This window comes from Orbicella faveolata, unplaced genomic scaffold, assembly GCF_042242905.1.
Source record: "Orbicella faveolata isolate gen_17 unplaced genomic scaffold, um_ofav_v1 contig_2, whole genome shotgun sequence".
Classification (NCBI taxonomy): domain Eukaryota; kingdom Metazoa; phylum Cnidaria; class Anthozoa; order Scleractinia; family Merulinidae; genus Orbicella; species Orbicella faveolata.
In genome coordinates, this window is record NW_028301547.1 from 16,185,567 (window position 1) to 16,202,856 (window position 17,290).

The following is a 17,290-nucleotide window of genomic DNA, read 5'->3' on the forward strand; positions in this document are numbered from 1 at the left end:
ATATAGTTTGAGATTTTGCTAGGGCTTTCCGCGTGCGAAAACTTTTCGGGACCTTCGAGCAACGGGCCCCAGGGCAGGTTAAGAGATATCTTTCGGAGTCGCGAGCGAGTGTTCGTGCTTCTGTTTCTGATTGAATAAATATGAGTCGGAGACTCTCCGACTGCTTGCGAAGAGTGATCCTCCGATATGTTTAAAAGTGTAAACTAACTGAAGGTAAAAGAGGCTTTCGAGTTTTTGTTTAAAAGTATTCGTCCAGATAATTGAGGAAACCTCATGCAAATATTTCTTTTCTTCAGTCACTTCATATCCGTTTCTTTAATTTACGTCGTCCAAATTTTCTTTCAACTGTGAATTTCTCCCGTTTAAGTCATGGAATAGTATCGTCCGTGTGTTTGTTGTGGAACTTGATCCTTCGATGTCAGCGCTACAAAAAACCCGTATTCTCCTGACGGAGAAGGCGTAGGAGAAGTGGAGCCAGTTGAGGAGGAACCCATGCTTTTGCGTTTTCGACGCATTTTTTCTAGATTTCTCACCCCAGGAAAGTCGGCGGATAGTCGGAGTAACTTGGGACGGCTGTAGCTAAATTTGGCGGGATCGCGTTTCTTGTAAAAGCCCTGGTCATGGTAAAACGCCGAAGAAGTTTCCGACGTGTCATCGCTCGGATCGTAGCCGAAGGAGCTGTCGTCGTTGATGTATTCCGGAGGCGATGCATCGACGATCAAATCTTGAAGACGAGTCGCTAAGTCGTCGGTACTTCGCGTGGATTCGGGGAAGCCATGATGAAAGTTAGGAAGAGTGGCGCAAGACAGTCTGTCATCTTCGATATTTTCCGTGAAAACATCAAACTCGTAGGCCAGCGTAGGAGGAGCAGACTTCGGGCGCTCGGGCCTCTTTCTTGACCCCGAGATCATGGGGTTGTTGAGTACGCACATCCGAGACCGACGATGGGGGATGTTATTCGGCTCTATATCGACCTTCCAGCCAGCGATGTGCGAACGAGGCTCATTCGGGTCAAAATGGTGCGTGTACTGCGAGTAGTACATCTCTTTCAAAGAACCACTCCTTGGTAGGTGATGATCATGCAGAGGGCAAGCATTCTCCGAGTGAACTTCTTCTCGGCGAACTGCATCCACTTGTTCTTCCACCACCTCTGGAATAGGCTTCATCTTGACGCGGTATAGATCCGGTATGGACAGAGCACGGTTGTTCTGACCCAGCCCTGTGGTGCCACACATTCGCAGCTCGATGCGATCCGGAAGCGGTGTTTTGGAAGCAATAAAATAGTTTCCCTCGGAGACCACAGAGATATATTTTTTGCACGCCGGGCTTTGTGTCGGTCCATTCATCAACTGGGCTTTGTCGTTATGATGGTCTTTATTCCACCTCTCCCCTCCCCAACTGCGGGAGAGTTCGTCTCTCTTCCCTCTGTCCCATGAATGGGATCTTTGTTCATCACTTCGGTTACTGTACCCCCGCATGTTTCTGTCGATTAAATTAGAAAAATTACAAAATTACTCAAGTTTCTCGCTTATAACTTTGGGATACTCGCAAAATTGGCAATATAAACATGGAGTCAGTATGGTTTCATCAAGATTCAACAACATAAGTGGCTAGAAGTACGACAAAATTACGAAAAGAGTATAGTGTCAGGCGTTCATAATCAAGGCAATAGGACGCCGCTGAAATGGTAGTACGACTATACTACAACATTGCAGTTGGCAAATTATACAAATGCGACAATGTCAATCGACGTAATTAATAAGACATGCTACAATTTTTTGTGTAAGCAGCAAAATTATCCTGTGATGTTTCTTTAAACCTCGATGAGCCATGCAATTTACGTACTCAAGCAAGTACAGTACATAACATAAAATTAATAATGAAATAAAGGTAACCTTGTCTTGGCAAGAATCAGTCCTATCTCTCTCATTTAAACAAATTACCCCCAAAATCTTGAAAAATAAAACGAAACTGCAGTTGGTATTCCAAAAGACATCCAAAATTTGTCTCGAAGCGACTGTCGTATCTTGGTTAATGATGCCCATTTTCTTCGGCCAGTTGGCGTTTATTCTGAATGACTAAAGTGATTTTGGTTATTTATGTGCCTTTTTCCACGTACAATATTATGCAGCAACCCTTTCTGAGGTCTTCTGAGACAGACAGGCAATTTTTCCCAACTTCTCACTTCAAAATAGAGTCTCAAAATACTCCCTTGAGTGTTGGGCTAGTGACACACCAACAAAACGACGGAACCTTTTCTTGGGTTCCCACGCTCCAATATGCAAATGAGCGAAATCTTCACAATAGAACCTCTCTACTCTTTTGTCTTTTCAGAGACACGGCATAAACGACAACTCCAGCCTCACTGAAGCACGCCAAAGGAAAGTTGTTGTTGACTCGAACTTATTAAATGCTCGAGTAAGCAAGAAGAAATTTCTAGAGGAAGATTCAGCGTTCTCGATACAATAAACAGCTGGTATACAAGTTAAGTTATGAAATATTTATTATTTTCCCTTGAGGCGAAGGAACTTTTAAGGTGGTTTTTCGGTTTGATATTTGTAAACCTCAATCCGTGCATAGCAAACTGAACAGAGTTCAAGTTTTGACCGATACTAAAAGTAAAATTCTAGCAATTAAACAGCCATTCTTAACTGTATGCAACAAATACCAAACAAAATTTTATGAGTAATTAGCATTTATATACACTATGGTCGGAAAGAAAATACTTTTGGAGCCGTATTAAACAGAGGATTTAAATATTCGAAGAAAAACAAAACGTTATACTCCATGTTGCGGATTTAAAAACAGTTTCTTTGGATGAAACATTGGCTTTATTTACACTTGCTAGCAGTTCGCATCATTCCTGATCCGTTTTAACAAAACCCACATCCCAGTTGCGGAGGCCGTTTGCAATTCATTGAACCAGGCAACCCTAACATGTCAACTTTGACTGTCAGCTATGTCTTCCCGTAGTGTGAAGTATTCAAGCTCAGAATAATATAATTAAACTGACTTCTAAGTTCTAACGAAGGCTGAACTTACCTTTTATAAGACAACAAGTCGCTGCAATTCGACAAAATTAATTCCTAACACTGTTAGTTCAGTACTGTTTACAAAACGCGTCTTTGTTCCTTTTTCGAACAGGTAATTTTAAAGTTATTTGCAAACTGCAAACAGCTTTTTTAAATATTGTGAAATGCAAATACGCCTGGCCACCAACAGAAAACTAATTGTTCTCACTACGCAACATACGATTTGCTTCCAAATGTGCTCATTAATATGCAATATTTAGTAACTGTGGGTTGTTAACACAGGTATTAAGCCAAAGTTAAGCTGGAAGTCGAGAAAGTTCCTTGAAATTACTGCTTACAACTATAAGTGTCATATCATATCTTTTTTGACGTGAATAGAAATTCCAAAAAATCAACCACTCCAAAAAACATTAATTCGGCAACGAATACCTTTCGCCACCACATACATGTAGTTACTTTGAATTAAGATTTGGAGAGATTTGGAGAAGTTGCATAAATGTTTGACAAGTAAAGACAAAATTGCCGTTATTCTGCCAACAAGTTTTTACTAATTAACTTACGAACATTTCAAAATTGATCACAAAGCAAATTGTGTTAAGAAAACAGAGCATAAAAAGTGATACTGTTTGTGACCGCATGTGGCTCGTTTGGCATGCGTGGAACCCGATTCTTTTCAAGTTTCATAATAGACTTGTAGTGTTTTTTTTTTTGTTTTTGTTTTTTTTTTTATGAAGATATTTGTGGTTTAGGTCGTTAATCGTTTCTAATCATTTTACAGCTGCAGAGCTACTATTGTTCTTTTGGTAACCGACGAAGAAGGTCTGTACAGTGCATGACCTAAATAAATTTTATCCGTGACTTAGTTGTTGCTGCAAAATTCTAAAAAAAGAAACAGACACGACAACAGTTTTGTTCGATTTTGAAGTAATTGTTATGTTGTTATGTCCACATCTGAAACGTGAAATATAAGTGCCAATATCCCTGGACTCTTCATAAAGATTTCCGGTTACCGTAGATCATCATGTTAGGATAGCATCTTATTCAGTTTTTCAAAACCGATCAACTGCATGTTCACTAACGTTATTGCTAAGTGGACCCTAGAGTAAAGTACATAAGCTGGTAAAACAGCGAGACTATAATTACCACAATTTATATTGATCCTGTCTTAGAAAGACTAAAAGAGTCACGTTGTTGCCAGGTAACGTAAGATTTCAGAAGTCTGAAATTGTCTAAATTCTTTATTGTCAATATTTGTCAAACTTGTGTGACGATTTAAACGTGGAGGTACTTTGCAAGCATTGAATACATAAGATTGTAGCTTGTACTTGAAGGTGCAAGGAACTTGTCTCAAAGGCGAAAAGATTTTGAACATCTGCCGTTATTTGTTTCATATGTAAATTAAAGGCGACAGGGCAGCAGAATTTTCATATCCGGCAAACTTCTGTTATCTTCCAAATCCTTTCTCCACCATAAGCGAGTTACTTCCCAAATCCAAGAGTTGTGATGAAATGTTCGAATCAGTCTATATTTAGAACAGTACGCTTATGTACCCACAACACAAAACATTAAATTAACTTCGAAGAGACCGAATATAAACCGCGGAGAACGGCCAAATGTTGTGTCTACCGGGGCAAGCTAAGTAAACTAGAGAAAACCGCAGCGGTAACTTACGTAGCCGCAAACGAACTGGAAAGTTGAAAAACAATGGGCTGAAAAATGAACTTCAATCTCGTTAGCAAAGTTTTGTTCAAATTTTCGTTACAGTTCCATCGATAATCCAAAACAATCAGGGAAGGCTAAGGACTGCACGAACGCATTTTGCATGCTGATTTCATATCTATTTGAACATTTCACTCGTCCTCTAATCGACAATATCCACAACAACATTTCAGGGTTGGAGCAAAAAATTGCATGACTCGTGGTAAACCATTTCACAGCTACTATTTACACCATTCTTCAAACAAACCACATTTTCATAGCAGACCAAAAACCAATTCCACATTGTTATCTAAACAGAAACACTTTTCATCTACGACGGCTGAGTTTATCCAAATACATCCACGCACGGGAACAATATTTCTCCCCTGATACGTAAATCTTGGGTGAACTTTTCATCGGGGGTAGAAAAGTACAGATAAAAGTTTCTTCAGAATTGAATAAACTACAGCCTCAAAAGAAATCCAGCCTGCACGAAATCTTTTGTCTTCTCGAGCAAATCGTGAAAAGATCGTCCGGCAAAACCACGAAAGATCTGATGTATTACCATTCACTAAACCATAAACTGCGTAACTTCGAGAAACTGTTTATATCCCAAAGTCGTTGAAATATGAATTACTCACTTGAAGAAACGAAAGAAATGAGTCCTGGTTAGAATGTAACATGTAATTGACCTCGAGTAAGAAAAATAATTGTGTTTGGGCCGGGGTCGGTTGATTAAGTTTATATTCGTTTAAATCGTTAAGGAAAGTCGAAAGTCCCTGGCGAGAACTATAATCGAGATGACGATGATGGCTATAACGTTAATGTCTTTGTATATCTGTAAAGCGAACAGAAATCGAAATGGACAGTAGTTTAGTAGTACCTGCGACTCGTTCAGTTGTACTTACATGTAATCCTTTCAAAGGCAAGGAACAGGAATCTTGATTATCTATGGCTCCTGATCGAACCAGGAGCGAACGCTCAACACTCCACAGAACTCTGTAAGAAAGAACACGTTCCTGTAACAAGGGACCGAACCTCGATCCACGACGGCGCAAAAAAGTCGCTTTCTCAGACTTGGCCTCGCGGCGAATTACGAAATTCAACGGCAAAATATACAAAACACCGATCGCCCACGAAATATATGCATACAATAGCCAACCACGACAGAAATGTAAATTGATTTTCGCTTGAGCTAATCAAAACACTCTTTTATCACAAAAACGTGTCACGGTCGATGGAAATGCAAACTTGTGATTGGTTAAATACTAGAGGTCACAACGAGGTGGCAAATGTTTTAAATTGTATTGTGACGTTACTTCGTTATTCACTTGTGTAATGGTTATTTTTTCTACAACTTTCTTCTGGAAAAAGCCCGTGTTTGTGAGCACTGTTTTCATTTTTTAATCTTCATCTAAGAGGAAACGCAGATTGGAACATTTTGTAGCATACACGTTCTTCTAACAAGTCTCAATACGTCTCCTTTTAGTCTAATAAAGAGATCAAACTTTATACTCTCCTGACCCACGTGCCTGATTTTGTACTGATTTCTTAAGAAGAAAACAGATTTTGATCGAAATGGAGCGCCTACTAACGTTGCTGGATTGTATTCATTTAATACCTAAATGCCATACAGGTCAAATGCCTTGCATAGATATGAGAATTTTTGAAGGCGTTTTATTAAGAAGATTAGATTCTATCCGCACACAGATTCAATGGAATAAAATATAAACTTTATAAAAGTCCCATATTTTCCGGCGGAGTTTTATATGATAATTCTAGCCACTATCACCTTGATAAATCGTGTAAATGAAAGTTAACATGTGTTCTACGACGACCCTTCCACGAAATCTAAAACGACCACTTTAAATACTATTGTTGTTTTGAATTTCCATCGTCGCCGGAATAAAGAGAGTATCAAACTATTAGCTAAAAGACCCGAGGCTAAAAACCTTATTGTGAAAGTAAAGTTCTAGAATCGATTCTGGAAGGTTTGAGACAAGTTAAGGATACCTAAATCAGAAATATTTAAATTGAAGTAACTGCAAATGTTTTGTCGATTTTCTAACAGTCTTAATATAGGCCAGCTCGGAGCAAAACTCTGTGCTAAAATAATCAGTTCTGGAAAATGTATGATCATGCTGTTTTGAATTATTTTCAGTATTTTGAATTCTTTAAATTCGTCAATAGCTTTTTTCAATAAAACTCGAAACGTCAGTTCTGACGAAAAAAGCGACCGACAATTTCATAAGCGAACTGATTTTACTAGGTAATAATAAGCCCTTCTTTACGAGACACTGACGAGGTTTAGTTTGCGTCAAATCGCAAAAATTACTTTAAACCCACAAAAAATTAATCTCATATGTGAGCGAAATAGACTCTCTGGTATGAGGAAATCCTATCTGGGAAATTGAACCATCATCCTATCTACTGGCGGTCCAAAAACGTTCTCTCTCCCCTTTTTTCTGACACAAAACATAACTCGAAAAATAGGTCCGCACTGCGTACTTGTGTGTGCGTAGCGTTCTTTTTGCTTTTTTTGAATTTTACCGGTTGAGGATATAAAACTGCGCTGTTTATTGGAAAAGGGCTTCTTTATCGGGATAGGGTGCTGTTCAATCCCCTTCTTCTCCGTGTTTTTTTGCCACCCGATCCCTACCCTTTTCCCGTTTACGCGTTGTTGGTGTGTTTAGACAATAGGTAGTCTGCTCACGCGAGTCCGTTAGCACGGCTTATTACGTCGCTCTGTACCGTTGTCGCAGTGTTGCGCCCTTTTTTGACGAGAAATATTTTCAGTTGTGAAAGACCTTTAGAGGAAGGGAGCTTTTTTTACATCAATGAAGGTCTTTGGTTTATTATATGCGAAATAAAAATATCGTGCTACATAAAATCCTTGGCTACCGATTTAATCCGAGTAGTTCTAAAAATAACATGTAGTAAATATTAATGTGCTATAAATTAGGAGAAGTTTTGAAGGGAAGGGTGAACCCACAATGTTCATTTATTTCTTGTTTTACCCATGAGACTACGAGATAAGAGAGAGGGGATATTCATTGATTAAATCTGCAGGCCGGAAAGTGTTGGCACGAGAAAGGCCGAGTCTTACAAAGAAAGAAATGCATTTGAACTGGAAATTATCAGATTATAGTTTTGTATTTTGATCGTCACGGTAGGGTTTTGAGTGAGATGTTGTCAGCTGTCTCTGTTTTCCTCTTTGTGTTGCATTGAAGTTGATAAGACCTTTTAAAGATACCAGATGCTGAAAGCACGAAATTGAGAGGCATGAATTGACCCTGGTCGACCTTATTAAAGCACTCAACCTTGTCAACTCTATTAAACACTTTTCAAAGGCAAGTTTTTTTTAACTCATTTTAAAACACAACATTTGTGCAATCACAATTGGAGTAATTTGAGAAATTTTAATTAGAAAATAGTATTTTAGTTATTTGGAGTACCGGTAGTATTCTTATCTCTCTACAATATTTGTTTTGAGTGACAAGTGTTTTACCTAGAAGGTTGTTGAAACAAACAAGCTAGTTATTCTGGAAGCCACTCACAAGTAATTTTAGATAGGGTTTACGTTTAAAGCGTTTACGTTTAGTTGGGGTGCGTGTCCATTTCATGCATGCTCTAATTCGCAGAATTGAAGATGACGGTCGGATCAATGACATCAAAAATTGTAGGCTTTAGAGTTTCCTCCACATCATTCGTTTGCCATCATTCCTTTCGCTGTATGGGGCAAACCGCGCCAAACATTCAGGCCGATAAATGTTAGCTTACGAAAGCGTACTATCCCCTGTGCAACCTACACTAACCACAAGCCGAGCCTTCATATGTGGCTTGTGAGAGCGAAATAACTCCCGATATGGACACCTGAAGGTAAAGGTAAAGGTAAAATCTGCATACGAGCCAGGTGGCCCATCAGGCCGGAGCTTATCCCGGTTTCTGTAGCATGAAGCGACTAGGAGTATTTCTACTCACCCCTGGATGGGATGCTAGTCCATCGCAGGGTTACCCCCAGCATTAAGTTCGCCGGTACCCATTTATACACCTGGGTGGAGAGAGGCACTGTGAGAGTAAAGTGTCTTGCCCAAGAACACAACACAATGTCTCCGGCCAGGGCTCGAACTCCGCTCGATCTGGAGACGAGCGCACTGACCATGAGGCCACCGCGCCTCCCATGGACACCTGAAGGAAGAATGAAAGAAAGCTATCAAAAAACAATACAACTGAAATCAACATTTTCAAGGCCCACACGAAATTAGAAAGCTGGATTTTCGACAAATGAAAACAGACATGCAATTAAGCACAAGCTTAAATACAAAATTACGAAGGATACGAAGATAGATTTTCGATACATGCAAACAGATAACGTACCGCATCTCAAAAGAAGTTATAAAGACTATAAAAGAAAAAACCTACTTTGGCAACTGAAAGCTGGGAAAATAAAAATGAAGTATCTTTAAACCGATAAATGGTACACAAAAGCGAAGCGGCCAACAGGAAGGAGGCAGAAAATCCACTGCAACTAGCGTATTTTGAATTGGGGGGCTTACAAGCGAGTGCCAGAGGCGCTAACTTGTAGGGGGTCTGGAGATATTTGTAAAATTATTATTTTATGTATTTATTGCTTGCAATTGGGGGGCTAAAGCCCCCCAGTCCCCCAAGCCCCCAGCTCCCCCTCCCGGTTCCGCCGTCCCCGAAGGAATCGCCCGTTCTTCTTTAGGCTAAAATATATTGTAGGTAAGAGGATGGTACATATTACCCTAAAATGTTCAATTTGGCCTCACTGACTCTGTAAAAAGGCCTAAACATGGCCTTTGCGAGTAAGCTTTAAGGACGTGGTTCGAAATCTTACTTTTCAATGATAATTTATGACAAGGTATGGGTTAAGAGTTCACTCGAAGTTAAGGCCATACATGAGACGGCTAAAAGATAGATAACGAGTATCTTGAGCTTTGCACCCATCACTGGCTCCTGTTGCCTTAGACGAGCTACAGGTTTAGCTGATAGTAATGGTCAAAATGTCAACTGTCAGCTGTGAAATGACGAGTTTTCTGTTAACGGAGTGACATCTAAGATTTGCAGAGATATGCGCTGAAGTGATAGCTGAGGAATCACCATAAAATTTAACACCTGCACCCCATCCACACACTCTCAGAAGATCGAGTGGCCGTTTTCACGCCAGTCACCTGCAACAAGTGAATTAACGTATCTGGTTTCATGACACGCGTCTTAAACTATTTTACACTAGGACGGGTACTTAAACTATTTTAGACGTAGTCGTCTACATTTATCCTCCAATGATCAAATGCAAAATCAGGTTTCGAGGCACTACTGCGTAAAAGTGATAACAGACCAATGACAAATAGCATAACACCAGATCGAACTAACAAAGCTACAATAAACTTTTATGAGAGGTTTAAAACTGCGGAAAACGCAGGCGTCTATCTTAAAGCGTTTTTTCCTCTCAGTGATGATTGTAGCTAAGACTTGCGAGACGAATAATACATCGTGGACACCAACTCACAGATTGAGTTGCTCTTTGCTTGAGAGTAATTTTTAACTGTTGAGCGTGTTTAGCCCTCTGAATACCAAACTTTCGCCAAAAAATACCGTTTTTAACCGTTTAGTCAGGTTTTTTAGCTGCCATGACGCTGAATAAGCCTAAGTTTGGTTAAGAAAGCTTTTTTTACTAAAAGGAGAGATTTTCCGAGGATTAAGTACAAAAGTGAGCAAAATTTCAATTCCGGGCATGCGCATAAGCCAAAGTTTGGACTTCCTGTTTTGTTTTGTTTTTTTTTTGCCATTAACCGTTCTCAATTTTGTTTGTTGCCCTTTCCTTTCTGTTTTTCTCGGCCCTTTTACACTGGCTACCTTTTGCATTGTATGTTCTTTCTGGCTGCCGTGAAAAGTTGGATGTTAATTACGGACGAAGCAAATGGACCTTGATCAATCATAGGCGTAGTGGACCATTTAACACCGTTTTTGCACCAAAACTGATAACGTTGTTTTTCGATTTGCGAAGTCGGAATGTCGTCGATATCTAAACCTGACCATTGTGCGGAAAGGCCTAGCCTAGCACTACTATCTGCTTATCAAGAATATCTGATGACATTTAAATTGATGACGTCACAAGTGGTACAAAGAGCACGACATTAATTACGCAAAAATGCGTAGTTGGTATTCAAAGCGTATGAATTATGTATGAATTCCTTCATCGAGCCAAATTTTGCTCGTTAGAGACTAAGAATGGTCAATTAGACCGATTTATGGCGAAAAAGAAAGTTTTGGAGAAAATTTGTGCTTTTCTTTAGATAACATATAACAAAATGAAACCTGCTTGTCTATTAGGAACGTTGCGCCGTTCCAGTTCCTGAAATTCCAATGACCCACACTCTCATGATAACCTTTCAGAATTTCTAAGACGCCTTTTCTTTGTCGTTTTCCTATGCTGAATGTAATAAAATCCTACAAAAGAAGGCAATTTTGTAAAGCTGTGAGAAGTTGTAGTAAAACCGATATTTGGTCTTGCAAGGAGTACAGAAAGTTGAAATAGTGTGGAGATTTTGAGGAACACCTGGTCCAGCCATGCCCAAACCACTTCACCGGTCTTAACAATCAGGCATGATAGCAGCTGACTCAAGTGCAGCATGGGCTAGCTACAGGGTTTACCTGATTCAGGTGACAAGAAAAATATCATTTTGCAACATTACTGGGAAGGCAACAGGGCACCCGTTGTATATTCAATATGCTATTTAGGCTTGTCTTGCATGTAGACAACGATATGATATCCCGGGTTTTGCTTATTGTTCAAGAACACGCGTTTTGCGTATGACATTGACCAATCCGCAAACAGTTGGATTTGAGTTTCATCTGAGGTTATTACCATGTGCATTAAGTAGACAATCGGTCCACAAGCCGGTTGGTTTACTATTTGCTGCTACACCGTGCTGACGAGACCTAACCAGGTCGAAACAGCTATCCACGGTTGCAGTTCTTGGCCGTTTCAGTTTGGACTCTATGATGTCGTTGTCCCGTTAACCTTCCACGTAGTAATCAGCCTTGCTTCAATGTTATGTTTCTATTTTTGGCTGATTAGATCTTTTACAGATCCTACGTATTCCGGTAGCATTTTCGCTTGCGGTCCCTTGCATCATTGTATTATAGAAAGCCTATACTCCCACTACAAAAGAACTGCCTCCCTGATTAGTACCAGGAAATGGGAACCCTTTTACTCTCCAGAGTCCTAGAGTAGTAAACATAAAAAAGGAAAGAGCTAAAATCTTTTTTCTTAATTTTGAAAAACAGAACATAAAAAAAACTCGACAATAGCTGCCATTTTAATGGTAAGACATTAGGCCAGTTTCATACCCTGATTTAGAAGTTGAAACCGCAAAAATTTAGTCTCGACTCATCACGACCATTCTAAGCAGTATAGGGAAAAAGCCTTGGTTTTCTCATTGAACCAAGAAAGGTTCTGCTAGTGGAGCTTTTTTGAGTTTGACCAGGAATGGACTACCATGGATAACTTATTCAGTGAGAGCTCAATTGAGACCCTATTATGGGGGATCTGAGTATCCATCATCTTTTGGCCTAAGCATCCCACATCCCATGGGCAGATCCAGGATTTCTCTTAGGAGGGGTGCACCATTAAGAAATGGCATAACTGATGGGTGAGGTAAACAATTATTAACAGTGAATATGAAGAAGGCTTCATCTCAGGGAGGGGGTTGGGGGTGGTGGGTGCACACCCCCTACACCCCTTATCCCTTTAATTCCAATTATATCCCATTTATTTTCCTACAAATATCCTGTATTCCATTAATTTTTTGCCTCCCAAAAAACCCCTAATAGTGCCTTTCAGTTAAAAAGATTTCCATTTGTTTTCTCAAAAACCATCACAGATCTGACTAATGTAACCAGTAATCTCTACCTCACTTAGTTGATTGAATAATTACTCAGCTAATCACTTAGCTGAGAAATTAATTACGTATTTAATTGATTTAATTATTTCAAGTTTTGTCAAGGTATGTGTTACTAAAAGAAATTGAACAGACCCCTGCACTGATTCTATATGCAACAGCTGATGATACTACTACTACTACTAATGATGTTTTGTGTGATTTTGCAATTCTGTTAAGCAGTGAATCTTGACTTGAAAAATATGAAATTTCATGATCAGTTCCTATGACCAGATGCTTACCTCAGGAATACAGCAATAAAATCAAGTGTGCTGGTTTACTGCTCCACTGTAACAAGTAGTTCTTGTAACTGATAAATTTTAATTTTCTAACATTTTCCTGGCTCTAGTTTGTATTCTGTTGTAGTCCAGATAACGCATTAGGGTTAGGGTTGAGTCCTGCTGTTGGTGACTGATGTTTTCACAACCCAATTGGAGCCATCCTGAGAGACATTATTTATAATATTGTTAAAAGCATTGGAAATTTATCTCTTAATAAATTCTGGATTCATAAGATTTTGATGCATGTTTTGATATGCATTAAGGCCTCATGCAACCCATGGCACAATAAGGACAGATAATGACTAAGATATGCATGGGCCTCTCAATCTGCAGTCTGCTACATCTTACAGCGCTCTAACATTTACATTTCTATACGAAAGGTCTAAATGTTTAACCAGCATAATTTTAGGAAAAACAGTCAAATGATTTGCTATTTTTTTTAAACAAACAATGCTATCAATGTTAAGGTCAGTGTAACTTTTTAACTGGTGGGAGTTTTATTTTATTGTTCTTTTGTTCTGTGAGCACAATTATCAATGGGCAAGCAGTTATAGCAACATATGTGAATGCTTGCGTCAGAAAAACAAAACTGTGCAAGCAAAACTAGTGGGCAGTTGTGACTCCACAGCTGATCTCCCACACTGTCACAAGTGTCTATAAGTTAGGGAATTATGTCATCTCTTTCATAAAATAACTGCTCAAAATAATATTTCAATTCCAAGATCACATATAGTACACATATGTTCTTATTCTTTTCAACAGAAAAGAAAATGCCAGAGCCACATGTCAGTTCTCTACCCTTGTTTCCAAGCAATAATCTAAACTATTGCCTTGAATGATTGCTTTTCATAAATAATCACCAACTCTTTGTGTAAACACTAAAAAACAGCCACCTCCAACTATTATTTGAGGGAGCACGTTATCTCCGCATTAGCATGTCAAATGGATTATAAAGCATGTGATGTTGAAACTGTGTAACAGTACTCTTTTGAAAATTGTTTGCTGCTATCAAACCAAGTCTACACAGGCCTATGATATGTCAATTGTGCAAGTTCACTTGCAGTTTCCTAATAAAGTGATCGCTCATTTTATTGCTACCTGTGTAATCAGGCAGTAATCAACAAGAAAATAAAGTTGGATATATTTTTCTGAGAATTATTAGAAATGTGTGTTGTAGCGAAGATAAGTGACATGAACTGAGGGATATCAACGTTTAAAATGCTTTGGAGATCTTGACACGCAACAGCAAATTTTCAGAACGTATATTTAAGGAAATTATTACAACTCAGTGAGGAGAATTGCACTTTTGAACTTGGGGTGAAAATGATGACATGACTCAAGTGAAATTCACATTTTCAAGCAGTTGGTTGGCTCCGCTAAGAAGTATTGGAAACGTGGCCAAAAATCCGGGGCATAAAGATCAGATAACACTGATATTACAGAGAAAATGGTTTACAATAGACAGGAAGTCTGACCTTGACTTTGCCCACTGAGGGCCAGTCATTAAAAGAACACGGCAGTTGACATGTGAATATGAGACTGCGAAAAATGCAGTCTTGCTTTCGAAGCATGCATTCAATAACTCTTGGGAAACCTTGATGCACACCTGTCATTTCGAGCTCACAAAAAAAAAAAAAAAAAAGAAAAAAAAAATTGTTAAAAAGCACATTGTATTCTTGTGGTTCGGCTAAACGAGATGGCATTCCAAAGTCCGGAAATCAAAAGCCTCCCTTTGCCTTGAGCTGTAGAAAACCGGAACAATGAGAAATTTAACAGTAGCATGCAATTCACGCGCGCAAACGAACCTTCATAACAATAATTTGTCAAAATGATTAGTTTATCAGTGTTTCGATCCTTCGATAAAGCATTCAAGGCGAATAAAGGCTCATCAAAACAACAACAACTAGACATAAATCGAAACAAAACAGCCATGTACAAATATAAAACAAGGATTACCGCGTATGATGTAAGCTTCGGACCAAGACAAGTTCCACACAGGTACTGCTCTCTAAACTTTACTATCAATCTTTAAAATTAGATTGTAATTATAGCCTCATCAATTTTGTAAAACCAATTTCCAAAAACCGTCGGAAAACCGAAGAAAGCTCGCATTAGCAGTTTGATATTTCCCTTTCGACATTCATAAATTATACATGAAGACAAAGAATGCACGCCAGTTTCGCAAGGCGATAAGTTTCTATTTCACTACTATCAAACATGGCGATTGTCAACGTACCAAAATTATCTGAGGTTTTAACACTTGCACTAAGTTCTTCGGGAACCACAATGATATTTAAGTTTAAGGGCGAGTCTCTCCAAAGTCTCACTGATTTTGCTCATTAACATCAACACACATCAATATTCCCATTTAAACAGTTTTCCTGAATATAATGCCGGACAGTGACCGGCACTTTCCACACGGTTTTTACCAATATTCCTCTTCCTTTTCCATATCTTGACTCGAAGCTTACTGTTCGAAGTAAATCCTCTAATTCTGTCCTCTTAACGTATTATTATAAAAAGGTTCCAGTAATGCTGCGTTGAAGAAAGATACGGCGGAATTATACAAATACAAACGGACGGATAGTGCAAGCTGACAACAACATTGCGCTAAGAATTCATCTCACGGGTTGATGATTTGCGTTCAAAGTCTGTGGTTTGGGGCTCGTATCGGAGGCTTGAAGTTTTGAGAAAGCTGCCAGAGCGTCGGGAAAGTTTGGCGGTGTAGCCGGTGTGTTCGCTGGCGTTACGAGCTGAAAGGAGGAATGAAAACGTCTTGAATTTAAGGTCATCAACGAAATCAACATGAAAATATTGCTTTGGACGTGCACTCAAAGTACACTTACCGCGTTGTGCTGATTATGGGAAGGAATCGCTGCCTCTTGGAAAAACAAACTCAAAGCAGTCTAGAGAAAGAAAAAAAAACGAACACAGGTAACTATTACGAGGATAAATTCCAAAGAACAAATCAGCTTGTACGATGTGCCAAGCCGCTTCGACATCACGTCGAAATCAAAACAATAACTTCACCACCTCAAACTGCCAATGTGCGGCTTGTAAAAGCTGCTTAGCTTGGTCTCTGGCACACCCAGCAGCCATTACGAACTGATTTATCATGGCTTGCTCTTTTAACGCGTCCATCTCGACACAAGAAAGGCCAAAAAATAACCCACTCGCAACTCGCTTTCGTTTATCGGCGAGGCGAAATAACGAGAACACACCAAGTGTGTTTTTGCTTGGAAATCACGTGTCATAACATGACGTCACTGCAAAACAATCGAGTTCATTGGTCAATAATTTTAGAAAAGTGGTCTGATGTGACATTGCCATAGAAACGGAAATTAGAGGGGGAGAAAATTCAAACCGAGAGCAAGTTCGCGCTAGAGCGAGTGCCAGTCAAAACAAAACTTCTGATCCACCGTTTTTCGCAAAATTGATCTCAAGAAATAAGTTACTCGATATCTGGTCGCTGTGAAATTATTCCGCGTCATTTTTTCAATGGTTCTTCGCTGCAATCGTTGCAACTCCAGTGTCAAATTGTTTGTTGGGTTGCGTAAGTACACGTGTTAAGTACATTTTTAATCAATAGGTCACGCGATATGAAAGTGAAAAGTTCCGTAAACTGTGTCACTGCATTTGTTTTTTAACTTTTCCCCCTCAATGAATTTGTTAATAATCGCTAACAAAACAGCGGAAATGACGCATAAAACAAGGAAATACCTTAGCGATATTGCGTAGCTTGCGGTCGAAAGTTCACTTTTTGCATATTTATGCTTGTCTTTTTCCAAGTAAGTTGGAACAATAGCAACAAAAGAAGCGCGCAGACAATTTATAACAAGGCCATTTAATGTTCGTGATGTTGTTAATCATGTTACAATATTTTGAAAATATTTGCTGTTTGAATTAGCGCCCTCACCGGGAAGCAAATTAAAAATTATCATTCACACTGGATCAGCTGAAGACGACAGGCATGCATAAAAAGGTACAGAAAGCTTGGGCCTCTTCGTGTGTGGTAATTCTTTCACTAAAACCTCGGTTTGTTTAAAATTTGAACGAGTACAGCCATACAATTTTTTTTCCGGTTCTGAAGAGAGACTGCTGCTTCCGATGTCACAATGTTGTTTTCTTTGTGTTTAGGTTTTGTATGCCCGTCCTCTGAGGATCGAGGGCAGAAGTTTTGTAGACCTGGATCAGTAAAAATCTTGGGATACATAAATAAGTCCGGGCAGGTTGGATGAACACGTAAACCATTCGTGCCAGGTTTCACTATTAAACAGGATTATGTCTTGACCGAATTAATCCCGCATGATATTCC

The 17,290-nt window shown here is 39.2% G+C and overlaps 2 protein-coding genes and 1 long non-coding RNA gene across 5 annotated transcripts; 1 reads left to right on the forward strand and 2 right to left on the reverse strand.

Annotated features, from left to right (window-relative positions):
• Positions 1–310: 310 nt before the first annotated feature.
• Positions 311–5,916, reverse strand: LOC110049652 (uncharacterized). 3 transcript variants are annotated; one of them, XM_020755459.2, is made up of 2 exons: positions 5,639–5,916; positions 311–1,482 (listed from the first exon to the last, which is right to left on the reverse strand). In XM_020755459.2, exon 2 carries the CDS (start codon positions 1,476–1,478, stop codon positions 363–365), a length of 1,116 nt encoding a protein of 371 aa, XP_020611118.2. In that variant the 5' UTR covers positions 1,479–1,482; positions 5,639–5,916; the 3' UTR covers positions 311–362. The 3 variants fall into 3 exon arrangements, with proteins under 3 accessions (XP_020611118.2, XP_020611119.2, XP_089146018.1); XM_020755460.2 differs by lacking the exon at positions 5,639–5,916 and adding an exon at positions 3,043–5,314; XM_089289892.1 differs by lacking the exon at positions 5,639–5,916 and adding an exon at positions 2,120–2,503.
• A 9,058-nt stretch (positions 5,917–14,974) lies between these two features.
• On the reverse strand, positions 14,975–16,203 carry LOC110049621 (UBA-like domain-containing protein 2). Its single transcript, XM_020755428.2, has 3 exons — positions 16,009–16,203; positions 15,822–15,881; positions 14,975–15,728 (listed from the first exon to the last, which is right to left on the reverse strand). The coding sequence occupies exons 1-3, from the start codon at positions 16,114–16,116 to the stop codon at positions 15,594–15,596; spliced, it is 303 nt and encodes a 100-aa protein (XP_020611087.1). The 5' UTR covers positions 16,117–16,203; the 3' UTR covers positions 14,975–15,593.
• A 35-nt stretch (positions 16,204–16,238) lies between these two features.
• LOC149112152 (uncharacterized) lies at positions 16,239–17,274 on the forward strand. Its single transcript, XR_016207295.1, has 2 exons — positions 16,239–16,957; positions 17,113–17,274. It is a non-coding gene; the product is annotated as an uncharacterized LOC149112152 (long non-coding RNA).
• Positions 17,275–17,290: the final 16 nt, after the last annotated feature.

Coding starts and splice junctions, on each gene's coding strand:
- LOC110049652 (XM_020755459.2), bottom strand. CDS start 1,478: ATGCGGGGGTACAGTAACCGAAGTGATGAACAAAGATCCCATTCATGG.
- LOC110049621 (XM_020755428.2), bottom strand. CDS start 16,116: ATGGACGCGTTAAAAGAGCAAGCCATGATAAATCAGTTCGTAATGGCT. Junction 15,882..16,008: donor CCGCACATTGGCAGTTTGAG/GTGGTGAAGTTA, acceptor TTCTTTCTCTAG/ACTGCTTTGAGTTTGTTTTT. Junction 15,729..15,821: donor CCCATAATCAGCACAACGCG/GTAAGTGTACTT, acceptor TCCTCCTTTCAG/CTCGTAACGCCAGCGAACAC.